Source organism: Malurus melanocephalus, unplaced genomic scaffold, assembly GCF_030028575.1.
Source record: "Malurus melanocephalus ecotype Western Australia unplaced genomic scaffold, MMel_1.1 scaffold_38, whole genome shotgun sequence".
NCBI lineage: Eukaryota > Metazoa > Chordata > Aves > Passeriformes > Maluridae > Malurus > Malurus melanocephalus.
In genome coordinates this window covers 664,803-682,187 of record NW_026623270.1, presented here as the reverse complement: position 1 = coordinate 682,187, position 17,385 = coordinate 664,803, and the positions used below count along the sequence as shown (strand labels likewise).

Sequence of the window (17,385 nt, the reverse complement as noted above, 5' to 3'; positions counted from 1 at the left end):
TTCCTGAACTAGTCTGATAACAGATGYATATTTTCAGCTGAAAAGCACAGACTAAAGCCTTAGTTTATTTAATCTACCCGCAAGTGTCTCGTAACATCTGGATAGTAATGGGGCTGCCTGTGTGTGTGGCTGAGGAAGGGGAGAGCTAATATACATTGTCAGCTGTTGATATGGATATGGTCATTTAAGAGACTGCCTGTGGTGGGGTATTGGGGCAAGAGTTTTTCTCATCTGCTGGCAGAATTGCTGGGTCTCATCACCACACACATAACTCCCCTGAGAGTTTGTCCTGAATTCCTGCTGCGTGGTGTACTGCATAGAGCAGCAGTGTTTAATGCCGTGGAGAATATGAGGATAAGAGTAGGATGCCTGCCCTCTGCCTGCAGACAGGAAAAGTGGTTCCAGTTGCCTTTCCTGACCTCATACAGATTGTGCTAGAACCACGATGGTTGTTTTGATCACCTTTAGACAGTATCTTCTGGCCAGTTTTCCTCTGAGCTTCTCAGCATGTAAATTGACATMATTTTTCAAGCTGTAAAACACAGTAGAACTAAGTTTGAGCTGCCTCCAGAAAATTTCTTCAAACTTGGTCAGATTATTGTGTGTTTGAAAAAGAAACTTATTATTTTTGTTCATTTGTGTACAAACCAGGAGAAAACATGGATCACATTCAGAAGTGCTAGGTCAACACTCACTTGGATATTAATGTTGTAGCATTAATACTTAAAAAAAATTATTTTCACATTAGATAATGCTRGAAACCCTAGGGATGGGGAAAACCACAGATCTCTGTTTTCTCATTGTACATTTGTTTCAGCATTCAGTTAGATTTATTTCGTGGCTTTGATGCTTAGTGACACTGAAAATGAGTATAACATGTGTGCTCCAGTTCTGTTTTGAAAGCACAGGAGAGGACAGGGAACTGTACTGAACTAAGTGAGATGGGGGGTGCCAGTGAGTCCCTACATCACATAAATGTTCCAGAAGGCTTGGAAAAATAAACATTGCTTTTGTGAGAGCTGTTTGCAGTAAGGAGAATGCCTGTGCTTTGGGTGATTTCACTGGTCTCTTGGTACATAGCAACATTAAACATGGACACTAAAACCACCCCTCAAATATTTTCAGCAGTTCCATTGCAGGATCTAAGGTAGAAAGMTGCACTGAGACAGCAGAACAGATGGTTTGGATTTGCAAAGTTTTACTGTTATGTGTGCTACCATCACATTTTGCATTTTTTAATAATCAGTRTGAATTTAAAGGTCTTGGGAGCAGGGATTGCCTCTTCCCTTATATGRGTGTAGAATGTGCCAGTTTCTTCATGCTACCTTAATCCAGTACTTCGACAGGATCTATCCCATAGGAGTAATTATATCTTTCTAAAAGGGACTGTGTCATGGGAGGAAGAAATTATCTTGGCACGTTTGCACCGTGTTTCTACATTAGTGACCAGCTGCAAAGTTTATTCTGTTCCTTCATCAAATATTTAACTACTCAGTAAAAAAATTATTTGGGAGAAAAAAGCATTCAAAGAATTCCTTCCATTGTCTCAGGGTTGTTTTTTATAAACTTTGGAAACATATACATTGTGGAATGGTTGTTTGGAAAGTACCAGAGTGTTTTGGATGTTCTTGTCTGAGTTTGCCAATTGCTTTACAGGCTCATGGTCTGCAAGGCTTGTGAGAGAACAGAAAAGGACATTTCTCCATGCTACTTTTGTGTCAGACCTGGAGCCTTGTTTGACTGATGATGCCTTTCAGTTAAACTTTAGGGAAAAAATTTAGTCATCTAAATAAAAGGAAGCCASCTGAAGTGCCTTGAGTATCTGTCAGGAGCCCTTTGCTCTCCGGTGCTTAGGCAATGGAGTCATGCAATGAATTTTGCATYKTTGTTGCTGAGGTGATGAAAGCTCTGATGACTACAGCAGTATTCTTTGTGTAGGCTTGTTTCCTCTAATAAAAGTAAAAGATACTGCATTCTCTTTCTGAGGGATTACTGAACTGAACAAGTACCATCCTTTTTTATTCATGCTTTAGGTTGTGGATTAAAATTTTCAGTGAACTGCAAATAGCTACAATTAAAATAACATGAGAATTTTGGGGAGGGAAAAATGTCTTAAAGCAAGATGAGTACTTGGAGAAAGTGTAGTACTGTTTGCCTAATGTTTGAAGGGGGTTTTAGTCAATGAAACCTTTTTTTTTATGAAATAACCTTCCCTTTCTGTAAAAAAAACCTAAGAACCCTGTATAGAGAAAGTTACTTTCTGACTCTGATGTGACATTCATGAGGTGTCTGTTATTAATGCTTATGTAATCTTCCACCTCCTTTTTTCTTCCAGAAATAAAATGATWCTGACCACGAAGAACTGTAATCATTCCAAGTCATCACTACTCCACTGAATCCACCAAGCCTAGTTACGGTGACCAGATGTTCACGACTTAAATGCCAATACCAAACTCCATTTTAACATCTTTGGTCTATATTCCCTTACAATCTATCTTGTTTATTTTTATAACCACTTCTTAACAATCTTAGAGATTTTTTTTAATGAAATTTTAGAGGGTATGATCATCTTTTGCACAAATACTTGTATTTTTGAAACAGATTCTTAATTATATGAAAGTGAACAAAAGAAGTCTGGAAAGCATTGTTCACTGGAGCAGGTGGTAATTGTGCAGGAAGGAGGATCTTTACTAATTTAGATATAGTTTTTTTCAAATATTTCAAATGAAATCTCTTACTGGAGTAATTTACAGAATTTTTTTCAGATTATTCAGGTAAATATATGATATCACATAACAAAGTTTTTTATAAAAATAAAACATTTGCTAAAATTTGAAAAAATATATTTCTTTGGATAAATTTTATACTGGTATCTCTGTAACTCTTTCTGTTCTAAGGTTCTCCTCTCTGTGGAGCAGAGATGGTGTGGCAGTCTGTAGAGGAGAAGGAGTTGCAGACACATTTCTTCTGACTGAGCACTGTGTTCTTTTTGCACTTTGGTGCCAATGCTCAACTTTTCGCAGACTTTTTGTTGTCTGCAGCATTCCAGATAAGGAAAGAAGGAAGAACAAAATATCTTTCTCTTTTTCCAACAAGAGATGATCTAGGCAGCTTAAAACCGTAGTGCTTTTTTTCTTACTGTGTCCCAATTTCAATACTTCCATTATTTGAATACATGTGTAGAATGCTCGCTTGCTATTAAACCTCACTGTGTCTCCATGTTAGAACTGACATTTCTGTTACAGAGAAGGTATACATTTCACATGCTTCCTCTAATGGTTAATGCAGGTTTTTAGAATACTGAATAAAAGGTGTAAGATGGGCTCCATTCATAAAGTAATAAGAGAGTACCATCAGTTGAGACTTCCATGGCAAAAACCTGTTAATTATATTGGGGTTTATTTTTAATTTGTTCTTGCAGGTGGGTTGTTTGTTTTTTGTTTTTTTTTTTTTTTTTTGCTGTTGACTCTGTGTATAGTTAAAATGCCAAATTAGATTTATAGTAGCTTAAAGTTGTATTAAGTGATATTTTGCTTTCTGTAATTCTGTTATAAAATAAAGTTGTTTATTCTCTGTATGACTTTTGGCACTCGGACATAAGCTTGGAGGATWTTTAAAGTGAGCATATTACTTCTGAGAACTGCAATTCTAGAGGTCACAGAAACTTAAAAAAGAGGGATTAGTGCGAGTGGTCTGCAGGGCTGCCAGCAGGGTGGCGCGATTGCCTGGCACTTAAGTACCASTGTTTTTCAAACATCTTCCAGTAAACATCCTGATTTCTGTAGTTTGGAGAAGAAATGCCAAAACAGAGATTGAACATCACAGCAGAAGTTAAAATGCTCCTCAGTCTGCAAGTTGTTTTACTGAGTTCACTCAGTTAGGATCTACTGTGGTTTTCAGATRATAAAACAAATCATAAAACTTCTCACTACATTCTTCTTCACTTCTGAGCGATGTATTTTTGGTGCTATTCTCAGTTTAGATGGCTGCCATCTGTCAGCATGCTTGTGTAACAGAAGTTCTTGTTAGCTTTGGCTCTGCATAGTTTGGATAACATCAGACAACAGTAACGGAGATGTTGATTTCTGTACATATATAGTCATTCTCAATTGCATCCACATTACCCGGAAAATTAGCAGATAACAACAGTCTTACCTGCTTTCCTTCAAAACCAGAGATATTCTGCCTTTCAGAAACGGGTAGAGAACCCCATCCAGCCATAACACTGCCACAACACTGTGTGAGTAGGGAGGTTGTCAAAGAAGTGGCAAGTTTGGGATACGTAAGTGTAGGTCAAAATGGACACGTGCATTTAGAAGGATGTCTTAGTGGATTTTTCCTACAAAAGCATAGGAAAAAGCTATATAGAAATCTTTAGAGTGTTTTTGTTATCGTGTAGTATGAGTTGCAGGTCTCATTTAGGGAGGAAAGCATATTACCTGAACTCATTGATTTGTATTGGTCTGATTAGTTAGACACTAGATCAATATTGGTAATTGTACTTAATCCTTAAAATTGCAAATATAATATTCTTGAAACAATTTTATTTTCACTGAGCTATTCCTTCAAATACTAGTAGAACCTTTTTTCAGAGAAAAAATATTAGTATTTTCAGGTCAGCATAGCTTGTGACTGTCACTTGCATTGATTAAATATGTGCTAATTAAACAGCCATTGTCATGCAGAAAAACATAAGCTCTAAGTCCTAAAAATAGTMATGTTTTACAGATTCTGGTTGTATGTAATTATTCCAGTGTTCTGGAATATAGTGCAATTCTGATTAATTTCATTGTTACTTTTTAATATGTGATGTATCTACAGCAAGAACTACACATGCAAAAAAGGAAATTGTTCTCAAGGCACATCACAAGCCAATTTTATAATACATGGGCAATTTCAAATACAATTACAGGCCCATTTTCCAGTAATTAATTCTGCTTAAATACTTAGAAAAGTGAGTCATGTGGGTCTTACACAAAAACACTTAATAGATCTTCCTTTTTAATAATGATAACCTAAGGGCTCATAATAAATGTTGGACTTGTTCTACAGATTGTTTCTTAGATAAAGGTTTCGTAAAGGGCAAGTATGAAGCTCCAATGAAAAACTTTAAACAATAAAGATTTTTTGCTCAAAGMAATGAGCAACTATAGTACACAGTGTTTCTTGATCCTGAAGTATTCTTCTATTTGACAAACTGTATTGCAACTTTTAGTTTGGCCACAGAAGACATCAGACAGATGGAATAAAAGAAATACTGAACTGACTACACCTCTGGAAGGTTTGAAACTTCTGATTKTCACACTGCTCAGTTGTTTGGGGGTTTCATATTGCACTTGAAAAGAAGCTAAGAGTAATATTAATGCAGATTACAAGCATTAGAAATGCTGTGATAATTCCTGTAGTGCTAAAATATTCTGTTTGGTRTGAGGAAAATTCTACCAGAGTTTTTGGAGGTAAACCTATATGAATGGCTGTACTGGGTCAGGCTAAATGACTAACTGCCCCAGATCTCTGAGGCTTCTGGTATTTGCCTTGGGGTGTGTGTAAGTATAATTACTATACTACAAAGTATAACTTCCCCAAATATTCTTTCATCTTTGAGCGATTTTCAAAGACATAAGGGTCTATCAGTCTTTTGTGTTTATCTGCCTCTGATGTTTGGCTAATTGCTTTTAAAATTTCCTCTGGCAGGCATTTTAACCATTCTGTGTGTCTTAAGGAAAAATAAAGAACTAAAATCRCTTTTTGTGTGATTTGAACCTGCTCTTGCTCTAGCTTCCTTGGACAGCATCACTGCAAATACTGGAATAGACAGCTAACAATCATTCTCTTTGCTTGTTCCCCAGCCAAAAGTGGTTTCACCATCCTTTATCATTTTGCCATCTTTCTCTRTAGCTTTCTAACTTAAATGTTGAGACTTTAAATTCTGTTCTGGGAAGCAAAGGGGAAGCAGTCACAGGCAGGAAGGTTTTAAACATGCTTACTGCTTGTAGGTGGAGTGGAGTCATAACTTGACATTATTGCTAGAGACAAGAAGAGAGAGGACTCCTCAGCGAGAGCAGTAACTGAAGATATATTATTTCTTTGTAATTACTCTCTTCATATATATATTTAAATTATGTATAACTTATCTAGACAAAGGTTTAGTTCTATGGTATTATTTAAAAATATATTTTTTTCCTTTTTGGAGGAATTACATAGGATACAATGATGTAATTCGTACCAGTAGCATGAAAACATATTTCTTGGCACTATTCAGTAATGGAACTGAAAACAAGGCCTGAGAATTTTTATTTCATGTTACTAAGTCGTGAATGCCAGATCCTCCTACATGTTATCAATTACAACTCAGTAAGTGCATGTATATGGTATTATTTTTGGTATCCCTACCAGCATTTTACGGTGAAGTGCTGTTTTAGAGTGTTACCACTTCTGGACATTTCAAATCTCCCCATTCTTAGACACACTGTGGTATTAACAAAATCAGTTTCAATTCTGTATTTTCACATGTGGTCCTTGCCAATCTTTTTTTGAGCACTGAGAGAATGAGTTTTAGGGATTGTGTGTTACAATTCCTTTAGCATCTGATCAATATCCCAATCACTGCCCTAAGAAGGCACCATCCTTAAATGTAAAAAGTAAATTCTTTGCAGCTGTCTGAGCTTCCCTGCAAAACATTATGTTTGCAATTGCAAACACTTGTCTCTTCACCTGTGCCTCTTCTGTGTAAGTTGCATAGATGTAAACCAGTGGGATAAATTATGTCTTTTTAAAATTGGGTAGTATTAAAATGGGAGAGGACTGTAAAGGTACTTGCTRTTTAAATTCTGTTTTCTCCACAGGTTTGATAAACTGCAGTGCTTTTTTAAACTTGTGGTCATGGCCTTGTTAGTATTTCTACAAAATTATTCCAAGGAATTCTTAAAAGTCTATGAGAACAGAACCTGTGCAAACCACACACAATCTCGGACAAGACATTATCCACTCTGTTTTTGCAGGATGGGTAATGACAAACGGCTTTAATGACAGGTGATTGCAGACAGCAATCACTAGCAGACAGGGACAGTAAACTGAGGACAGTAATGATAGTCAYTTCTCATTCCTTGCCAGTTTGGGCTTGAACTTGAGAGTCAGGATCAGAGAAGCTGAAAGACAGTAGTACTTGTAAACAATTTGAGTTGCATTTTTGTGGACCATCTGCCACAGCCAATCAGAGATGCACTAAAAATTGTACATCTCCAGCTAGGGGACAGCAGGGGGAAGATTTTTGTTTAAAATGTGTGTCAATTGACACAAAAAAAAAGATGACAGCATGCTTATGCAGTTTTTTTTATTTGATAAAGTCATCTTTTGTCCTTAAATGAGAATAGTAGCTGTTGTACAGAATATTGACTGAATCCTTCCATGGTTTCAAAATTTGGCATTGTCAGTCAGCAGAGAGAAGTCCTTTTTTTTTTTTTTTTCCCATTACAGTTATATTTTGCTTCCAAATTCTATGAAAAGGATACTTTACAAAACCCACAATCTTTCACACACAAAGTGTGCAAGCTAATAAATGTCAGTTCCCCTTCAAAAYCCTTTTCAATTTCCCAGATGTCAGTGCTTGATATGAACTTGTTATTTATGCATCTCGATTTAATAAGGCTGCCTGCCTTGTATGTGCCGGCTCAGCTCTCTCAGGGGCTCGTTATGTCGGTTTCTCCTTGGTAGGCAGGGGAAGGGGATGGTGAGAGGGCCATGTCCCTCCCCCCAAATCCGATGTCACACGAGGTGACCATTGCAGGAGGTCTCTGGTCTCTGCTGAGCTGCCCAAAGTGCTGCTTAGCGCTTACAGGAACTCCTTGGATGGCGGCAGCTGTTCCATCAGGACGGCACAGCGCTGAACCTTCTCTCCAGTTTTGTTTTCCTCTGTGGTATTTATTTACAGCCGGTTATTGCTAAACCTGCAGYGCTGAGTACTGGGTTTAAGCTTGCTTCCTGAGATGGGAGGCTCCCTTAAATGTCCTTGAGTTCTTGTGTCTGTTCTCCTTTTGTCTGAATCTCCTGGGTTTCTTCCACTGGCCACGGTGATTCAGGAAGGCATTCCTGGGGTCTTGTTCCATWGCCGTTTCCTCATCAACTGAAAAATAATCCAACACAAAAATTCCATAAGAATATGCTGATTTCTTATGGTGAGTTTTTATAAAGAAAAAGAGCTGGTATATATTAATAAGAACTAGTTTTATTAAGGTGAAGGTGTCTTAAGTAGCACACTGCTATTAGTTTTCCCATGCTCTTAGAAAAAAGTCTTCTGAGTGTGAGACTGCAGCTGTTACCATGCCCAGTGAAGCATTAGTGTGAACTGCTAACATCAGCAGAAACGCTCCGTTTTCATTTGCCTCCCCAGCTTTCAATCAGARCAAAACCCTTAACAGCAAAGAGCGTAATTAGGTTACATTGGCAATTCATGTTCTGCTTTACTGAGGCTGCTGCAAGAACCTCGAACTGGCCTGATCCTCCCGATGCTGCCCATGGTACAGAGAGACCAGGAAAATGCTTGCTGTCCACATAACTGGGCATCTTCAGAACATGACAGTGCTGTTGGAGGCTTGGAGATTATTTGAAGATGGATAGAGTAACAGAAAATTAAATTTAAAAACAAACCATAAAACACTTGTTATTGCTAATTGTTCAGGAGAAATGTGTGCTGTTTTGTTAGATGATTTTGTTTTATTCGTAAGGTATTTATATATTGATATATTTATGCAGAACCTCTCTCTTGCTGCACAGAGAAAAATTAAATAATTATTTAACAATGAAGCCAGGCAGCCTTGATTTTAGTAATGAAAAATTCTCTTTTTTTTTTCTTTTTTAATTTCCAAAGAAGAACTCTATGGAAATAGGCAGCTGAAACCTGCTGAATTTCTGGTGTTCTGCAGGAGAGCTGACATTTGAAAGAGTCTGTTCTTAGGCTTGTCTGTGGCTGTTTCTCTCACCTGATGGTCTTAGGCTGAAGCTCACTCTGCTTGCCTGTACAGRGAGAGCTGCTCAGGATGTTTTGTGTAGGTTGGCTGGAGGCCAAAAGAGTAGGTTGGACTSAGCCAGTCTCAGCTCAGGAAAAAGAAGATCTTGGAGACAGAGCTGGGAATGCAATGCCCAAATTATTGAATAGACAGGAATTCATCTCACTTCCTCTTGAGAATCCCAGCCAGAACACCTGTGATCTGCAAACTGAGTGTCTCCTTTCCTAAGGCATTGAAAAGCCAGATGACTCCTTTCAAGCATCCTTCTTGGTTGTGAGAGAAGCACAGCAGCAATATKCCTTTGGCAAATTAGTCTGCCACCTGCTTCATTCACCTCTCTCTTACACCCTTGATTGCTAATCTCAGAAAATTTAGGGAACTACTGCTTGCTCATTACAAATAAACTCATTACAAATCCAAAGCTAAAATTTCTGTGCTTCAAGAAAAGCAGGATTTAACATCTGGTGCTGTAGATTATTTACAGACCTGCAGAAAGTGTAGGTAAGGAGGATGAGTGCTGTGAGAAAAGGTAGGACAGTCTGTTTCAGAAGCTGATCATGCATCAYGAATGCAAATGTTTTTTTCAGATGGGTTCATCTGGCTTAGTGAAAGCATTGTCTGAGCCTCAGCAAAATACCTGAACTGATGGGATCAGTAGCCCACCTGCTTTTCCTGGCTTGCTTCATCCTAACGGAATAGAAAAGCGAGAGCATCACCAGGTAACAGGGAGTTCGGTAGCAGCTCAGTATTATTTCATAATAACTAATGTCTGACTTACACCTCTGAGCACAGAASTGATAATTTACTGAAAGGGAAAATCACTGCTTTTATCCAAAGTCAAATGCAATAATTTCACTAGCTTCCATTTCAACCACTTTCAAGGAAGAGCTCTCAGTACTTAGTCTTCCTATTCCCTCAGATTAATTGCTCGGTGTTTTGGCATTGCCAACAACTGTGTATTGGTTGTTATTAGCAGGTGAAAAATGATCAGCACGTTGCTGTAAGGACAATCTATACCCCAAGGCTGTGCTGGATTAGGCATGTGGAGCAGACCTCCCTTCCAGATTAATTCAGCATGTGAAAGCACATCTTGAGCAGGAAATGTTCAAGTTTTAGCAGCCTGAAGGTAACTTGAGGTGTGCACTCGTATGCAAACAAACACCCTTCCTCTGTTAAAGCCTTGGATCTAAATGCCTGGAGATGCTGCTAACAGGAAATTAGTTTATTTTACATTTCTGGCTACATATGACCCTTCTTGTGTTAAGTGGCCCAATTTTCAGGATAGAGCAAAATGTGAGTGCATAAATTACAGAGTTTGGCCTGGTATCAAAGTGAGATTTTAACAAGATTTCTTTCCTAGCCTTGCATTGGTGGGTAAATCCTTCTCCTGTTGGGCTGATGCACCCCAGACCAGCTTGGTGAGAGAGCTCTTTGCAAAAGTGTTGCTTTCAGTGCAAGAAGTGCTTCAGCACGCTTTACAAGCACCCCAGACGAGCTTGGTGAGGGAGCTCAGCTGATCTGCAGAGCCCCGTGGACAGGACTGGCCTGTCTGCCCCAGCCAGGTACMTGCTAGAGCTGAAACCTATAGTGGGAGAGCTGTGAAACATTGTCCCAGGCAAGATTCTCACCAAGCTCTATCAAGAAGCATCTGAAATTTACAGAGATAATCTAGGCTGTCCTCTTAGCTCTCCTGACAYTCCATATGGAGAAAAGGTTCAAGAGACAGATAATTTGAGGAGCAAGCTTAGCCCAGTGTGTGTGAGTGTTTTCAAAGAGCTGAAGGAACGAATGGTTGAGGCCTCTGATCTAAGCATGCCCCAGGGTTGGTCTTGGCAGCTGGAACCCTGAAACAAGAGCATGTGTGAATCCCAGTTGAAGCTGGGACCAAACAAGGAGGGCATGAAGATCATCCCATCAGGACTGAAGAGTCTGGGGTAAGGATTTTCCTTTCTAAAAGAAAGTCTGCCTGCTGCATGTGTAACCCAGTTGSGCTCTGTGAGCAGCCTCGATTCTCAGTATGTGTTACAATCGCTGCACATTTGCTTTGGGGTGGGTGTTTGTTTTGGTTTTACTCAGAAGAGATTTTTGAAGTGAGTATAAGCTAATTTTAAAATAGAAAAAGCAGCACGGCAAATGTGCATTTAGGTCCAAAATAAAGGCAAATACATGCTTTGAAAGAACACAGACGTACTCAGAACCCAATTACTTATGGGGTGTAACTGCTGCTACCTGTCTCACTGAAGACTTCCACAGTGTAAGCACAGAAGAGAATGATCTGTACTTTAACTGCTCTAATCTTTTTTTATTATTATTCTTTTTTTTCTCTTRTTATTCTTATTTATTCTTAYTTTTTATTGACCCTTCTATAGTATAAAACAGTAAAATCTTCTACAGTATGGTATATAAAACACAGAGTTTTAAGTGAGGGGTCAATCCAAATTCTAAACAAATACTGATAGCATTTTTCAAATAGAAAATGGTCTAAAATACAGTACAACTTCATAAAATTGTTTCTGATCATAGTACTCTCCAGTTTCATTAATGTTACAAGCCTGAGCTGTCCATTGAACAAGAAGGTTTGTCTGCCTACCCAGTCTTTGTACCCAGGTCTGGACTCACCTTCTCTCAGTTTGTTCCTGAGGTAGGCAATGAGCAGCAGCARGAGTAAAGTCACGGGCATGAAGATCCCAGCGAAGAGAACATAACCAGGCAGCTCCCTCACAAACACCGACAATATGTAACCCGCCTTCATTTTCCTCTCTGGAAGCCGTGCCAAGCCAGATCCGTAAGGTCTCCAAGTTTGGACCTAACTTATCCTGCTTTCTTCCTTTTTTYCCTGATGAGCATTCTGCCCTTTGCTCAGGCCATTATCTCTTTTTGGACTTTGGTTTGTTTTGTGTAGGCCTGTGATCCCAGTAGTACTGGAGTTCACTCACAAAGTTACTCAACAGCAAAGTTTTAAAGTGTGTGTTGGTGTAATGCAGGGCTTTGAAACCTTTGGATATACTGGGCTGGGCAGGGCTCGGTACGTGAGGCTGCTGCTGCTTTTGAGCAGTTTGGGTTCTGCTGGTCATCTGCTGACAGGGCCATTCTGAGTAATAAGCATCCTCTTTCTAGATATGTTATTAATTTTACAGTAAATATCAAATGCTCACTCAGGGTGAGGACCCTGTTGTATGTACCATACCACACAGGCATACCTGTGGTCTCTGCTCTGAAGAGTTTTCAGACCAAACCATTGAGGCAYGAAGCAAGTGACGCATTCTTTCCAAAGAGCATCTGCTGAACAGTGAAACTCGGGAGGTTTCTTTCTTAGTAAAGTTGAAAATGTATGATTTTGGTGCACCACATTTGGTGCCAGAGAATTAAAGAACCTTTTCAATGTTCAAGTAGTTCAGTTTTTTTTCCATCTGGTCACCAGCTTATAGCAAAACTGCGCCTTGCATGCTTCGATCATCTTAATTTTTAAAAAGATGGTTATTTGTTTTATAGCCCTTCTCTACACCTTCAGGTGTGCAATCATATTGTGAGCAGTTCTGTCCAGGCATCCAGAAGGATTGCTTGGGTTGGTGGTTAGGCTGGAGCCCAGGGGAAATGCAGTAGATTTTTGGACTTCCAGGGGAAACAGGTATTTCTCTGTTTGCCTTGTTTCCTTCACCTACTGCCTTCAAAAGGCAAACAACCTCCCCTAAAAACTATTTGAATTTTGTGATTTTTTTGAACTGTAAGATATTTGAGGTCTCCAAACAAGTGATGGAAAATATAATGTTTACAGGTAAATTACTTGTTTTTTTAATCACCTGCTGTTGTAATTGATAAAAGAGCAAATGGAGTGTGTCTTACTTCTTGCTTATACTTGTTCAACTTCAGATTCTAACCATTATGTCTTATCCTGCCTTTTCCCACAAGGTGTTTGACCTCATTCAYAAAGTGCTTTATGATCTACTGATGAAAAGCATGGATTAAAAGCCAGATGGTGGGGATATTAATATTATTATAGGCCCATCTGTTGCCACAAAATTCCTTTTTTGAATAGATACCTGTCAGCTGTGATCAATAAATTCCTTAGACTTCTTTTCTTTGTGCATGAAAAGTTAATTCAGGGTTTTTCTTGGACTACTGTGATTGTTATTGTTCTGGTTTACAAAACAGTTTCAGTATCTGATGATCACTCTTCTGGCATATTTTTAAAATTCCCTCCCATCTGACGTTCTTAAATAAAAATACCTTGAGTAATCAGAGGGCTCAGTCTTCAAGAGTGAAGTCTGTGACTGRTTTCCAAGCAGTGTGACATTGCAAAATGAGCTGGGGGATATTTCTCTTTGATCTTGTTTTGTGTCATATTGACTTTTATGGGAGCTGAATACCTGCATACAAGGGCAAAACACTCGCTTGGATTTTTAAATTGGTTTACTTTGTGTGCCTGCAATACAATTTCTTTCTGTCCAATGCGAGTCAGAGGAGGTGAAGTAAGGTGGCTGATTTTCTTGTCACGCCTGCCTCCGGTGATCAGGCAGCTGACGGATTGGAAGTGGTTAATTTCTGCCCAGGAAGAACAGGAAGTTCTCAACCCTCCAGGTTTGTACAACCTCCCTGTGAAATRGCAGGTGCCAGCTCTGGTCTCAGCACTTACATGAGGAACAAAACTTGGCTCGTGGCTGCTTAATGTGGCAGATGAGTAATGCGAGTTTCTGTATTGAAGCAGGATAAACGCGGTGRAAACAAGGTTAAACATATTTTTACCATGAAGACAGTTCATTTCCTACCTGGGTRAGTTGGGATGGTTTGTGGAAAGCCAAGGGAGTTCTGCTGTGTGGCAGCGTGGAGYTTCTGGCCACCTGCAAGCCCCACTCTGCAGCAGCGATGCCACGCGTGTCGTGTTCCACAGCCACAGGAAAACTGGAAATAYGGGCCAGGAGTGGATTAGTAACACAGGAACATATGGTGTCCTGGCCGATCTGTGAAGCTTGGGTGTGTTTGGGAAAACTGGATRGACTCACGGGCTTTGCAAACTTGTTGCTGAGTTCTCACCCGCTGGAAAAATGGAATGGATTGCTTGTTACCCCCGTGGCACTGCAGGGTGGGCCTCCCCAAAGTTTGCTTTGCTTTCTGGTTAGTGGGGATTTCAGCCATTTCAAAGTTTTCCTTTTGGCTTGAATCAGAGACTTAATTTCCTGTGAGAGGGAATTTAGGGAACATTAATTTTACAGCCAATAAAGCTCTTATTTCAGCTGTGTAATTTTGATTATTTGCATGAAATATGAACACAAATGAATTAATTCAAACTTCAAATTACTTTCTATTCCCCAAACTTGCCAATTCACAACAGAAATTATGAACATCACACCTACTTTGTTGGAAAGAATTACTTTCACTGCTCATCTTCGTGTGTGTGCGTGCATGTGTGTGTGTGTGAAGGACACATATTTTCACACACATTCTGGTTCAATATTTTGTTTCAATCACAGTTTCCAAAGTAAAACGTTCTCTTAAAATTTCTAGATGGCTTCACTAGGGAATATAAAAAGGCAAAGAAGTAYCTATTGATGCTGAGGGGAAAGAGTAAGATGTGCCTGTGAAGACTGAACCTCTATAAATAAAAAAGCCTGGTTATTGCAGGTGCTCGAGAGCCTTTTGGGCAGAAGCCAAGATGTTCACATTCCACACAGGCAGATTGCCAATGGGCACGGCAGCTGACCTGGCAGAGCTGAGGCTGCACTTTCTAGGGAAGACACTGTAAAAGTTGCTCTGAGACCAAAGCTTTTAGTAAAGAAACACTATTTCTGTCATTRTGGTGAAAAGAGGAAGCAAGAGTTTGGTAAGGACAGAGTCTTTCAGCCAGTGCGTTGAAAATCCTGTTCCTCCCTGAGTCCGGGCTGGAATTGGCCCCACTGGGCTGGAAAATTCCCACAGGTGTCCCTAGCCTAGGGCAGGTGTTGGTAAGCTGGGTAAGGCTGTTGATAAGCTGGTAAACTTCCACTGCTCACAAAACACATTTCGGATGAGAAAGAGCTTTAGTTCTCTGGGCTATCARGCCACCAGGCTTCCTGAAATGTATATTAATTTTATTAGATTTAAATGCTAAATGAGCATTTAGATCTCGTCTTTATCCTGGGTGTTCTGCTAGARCACCAAAATCATTTATTCTCCTTTCCAACATAAATTCAATAAAGGTTATTAGATYGGGTAGTCTGATATCTTTATTATTACAGGCAATTTCATTTCCTTCCATGTCCTTTGCAGAATTCAATAAATTGATTGARGCTTGTTTTCTCAAAAAGCACTTGGCCTTTGTTTGAAAACATCGGGAGATGGAGAATCACCTGTCCCTTTCCATGCCTTGTTCAGGATGTAAAACACTCACTTCACATCTGGTTTAGAGCTTGCYGTGGCTCTGCTTTCAGCCACTTGTTCTGCCTGCACCTTCCTCAATGCATCAGGGAGTTTTGGGAGGCCTGTCACTTCTTCCCCTGTGAAAACAGTCATGCCTTGCAGAGTCATGTCTCAATCTCTTTCCTGTTAAGATATCTGTGCCGGTCTTTTCATCTGTTACAGCATGATTATGGGGGTTCTGCTCATCCTTGAAATTTCCTTGCAGGTTTTCTGTGCCTTGTCTGATTTTTAAAGACATCTTTTGAAATATGGGCACCCCAACGGTTAGAATCTCATAAAAATGTTGCCTRTAACACTCCTAGAGGTAAATTCATGTCTCTATTCCTACTTGCTAATCAGTTTTTCACTTGTCAGGAGGGTTTGTGGGGCCCTGATTGCTAGAGCCTTTGGGGGCACTTGGATTACATATCTGCTCTTGGTCTCAGTCCTCTTCAGGAYTGGGGTTGTCCAGGGCAAGTTTTAGAGATGACCTTTTTCAGCTTGTTTCTAGATGGAAAATTTTTGTTTGGAAATGCTGTAATGGCTTGTCTCATGAACAGCCCAGCTTCTCACAAATGATCCAGATCACACAGCCTGACTGCTTAATACTTCTCCTGACTGCTTAGCATTAAACCTTAGGTTATCTGCACCTTTTAGAAGTGCTTATTTTATATGAATTCCTACTTCCTTTCTACCTCCTTTCTACCTCCTCTCCTGCTTTGCTGATTTTCTACTTTGTTGCTTTTCTAATTCAAGCGTTTGTGTCTTCATGGGGTAAATTGCTTCAAGTTATCGATCAAGCTAAAAAGCTTCATAAGCTGCTTCTGGGCTTTGAGGGAAAGCATTAATGAGATTRTTGTGAAATTGGATCAGTTTTCTGGTTGAGTTTGGAAATGGCTTTGCTGCTGAATGCCTAACCATCCCCTCACCAGAAACACTGCAAAAGCTACTCCGTGGATATAACTTTTAATATCCCTGCAGCAATTCCTAAATCATTACTTGTGTTCTCTATTGATATAGAAAAGTGATTACTTTTTAATGAGCACATCGTGTGCTATTAATTCAAGTGCCTTAGGACTTCTAGGTGTATTGCAGTTCTGGTTGACTTTATCAAACAGGCTTGTAATCTCATTAACRAAGTAACATCTATTTTGCATAAACCGTGCTAAGTAGCTATTTATATTCTGATTTTCTATCTCTTTGAACGATCTTTGTATTCTTCCTGGATTGCATTTAGTTTTCTTACCTATAACTAGGCCAGATCATTKGAGCGTTAGCTTGAAAATAATTGGTTTCTAAGCTTCTCAATATTATGCTTAAAATTTATGAAAAATTAGCAGAAGTGGAAAAAACCCCAAAATCTTCTTGGCTAACTTCTAGCCCTCTTTCAGGTTTCTTGATTTTCAAAGTTCAGTGCAGGTTATTTAAATTTCAGCTTTGTAGTTAGTAACCTGTCYAAGTGAATATTAATTTACCTGTGCACCAACAGGTAGAAGTAGACGAACCTCCTCTTTGAGTACAAACAAAACATTCATTGAGAGTAATGCATTCTGTACAATATTACTTAAACCACCTTGATGTGAGCTTCTCTGAACATCTCTCTTGCTTCCTGTATAATATTGAAAGAATAAAAAAACTTCCTAATCCTCTGATCACAGCATTTTCCATAGAGTCCATTTTTTATATTTGTGGCTTGTCATGCTTGTCATTGACTTGAAATGTGACTCGACAGAGAGCCAGTAAATGTTTCTTTTGCAATTATTATCTGTGTTTCTGTTAAATACAAATTTTAAAGTGTGATGGATGTTTTATAAAGTCAGTAAGTATTCACTCTTTGCAGCCAAACAATTTTGCTAAAAATTTTGGAAATGGGTCAATTTCTAATACCCACTTTAATATTTTTCTTATTTGAGTTGCCTACTGTTCACCCATATCCAATGAGTCTGTTTCCCAATGACTCCACTCTTCACCAGTTCCAGCGCAGGGATTATTTCACTGTGCCTGACAY

At 39.2% G+C, this 17,385-nt stretch overlaps 1 protein-coding gene across 1 annotated transcript; it reads right to left on the bottom strand.

Moving 5' to 3' along the window:
• Positions 1 to 7,459: 7,459 nt before the first annotated feature.
• Positions 7,460 to 11,877, bottom strand: SMLR1 (small leucine rich protein 1). The gene is made up of 2 exons (XM_057364374.1): positions 11,625 to 11,877; positions 7,460 to 8,122 (listed from the first exon to the last, which is right to left on the bottom strand). The coding sequence occupies exons 1-2, from the start codon at positions 11,755 to 11,757 to the stop codon at positions 7,968 to 7,970; spliced, it is 288 nt and encodes a 95-aa protein (XP_057220357.1). The 5' UTR covers positions 11,758 to 11,877; the 3' UTR covers positions 7,460 to 7,967.
• Positions 11,878 to 17,385: the final 5,508 nt, after the last annotated feature.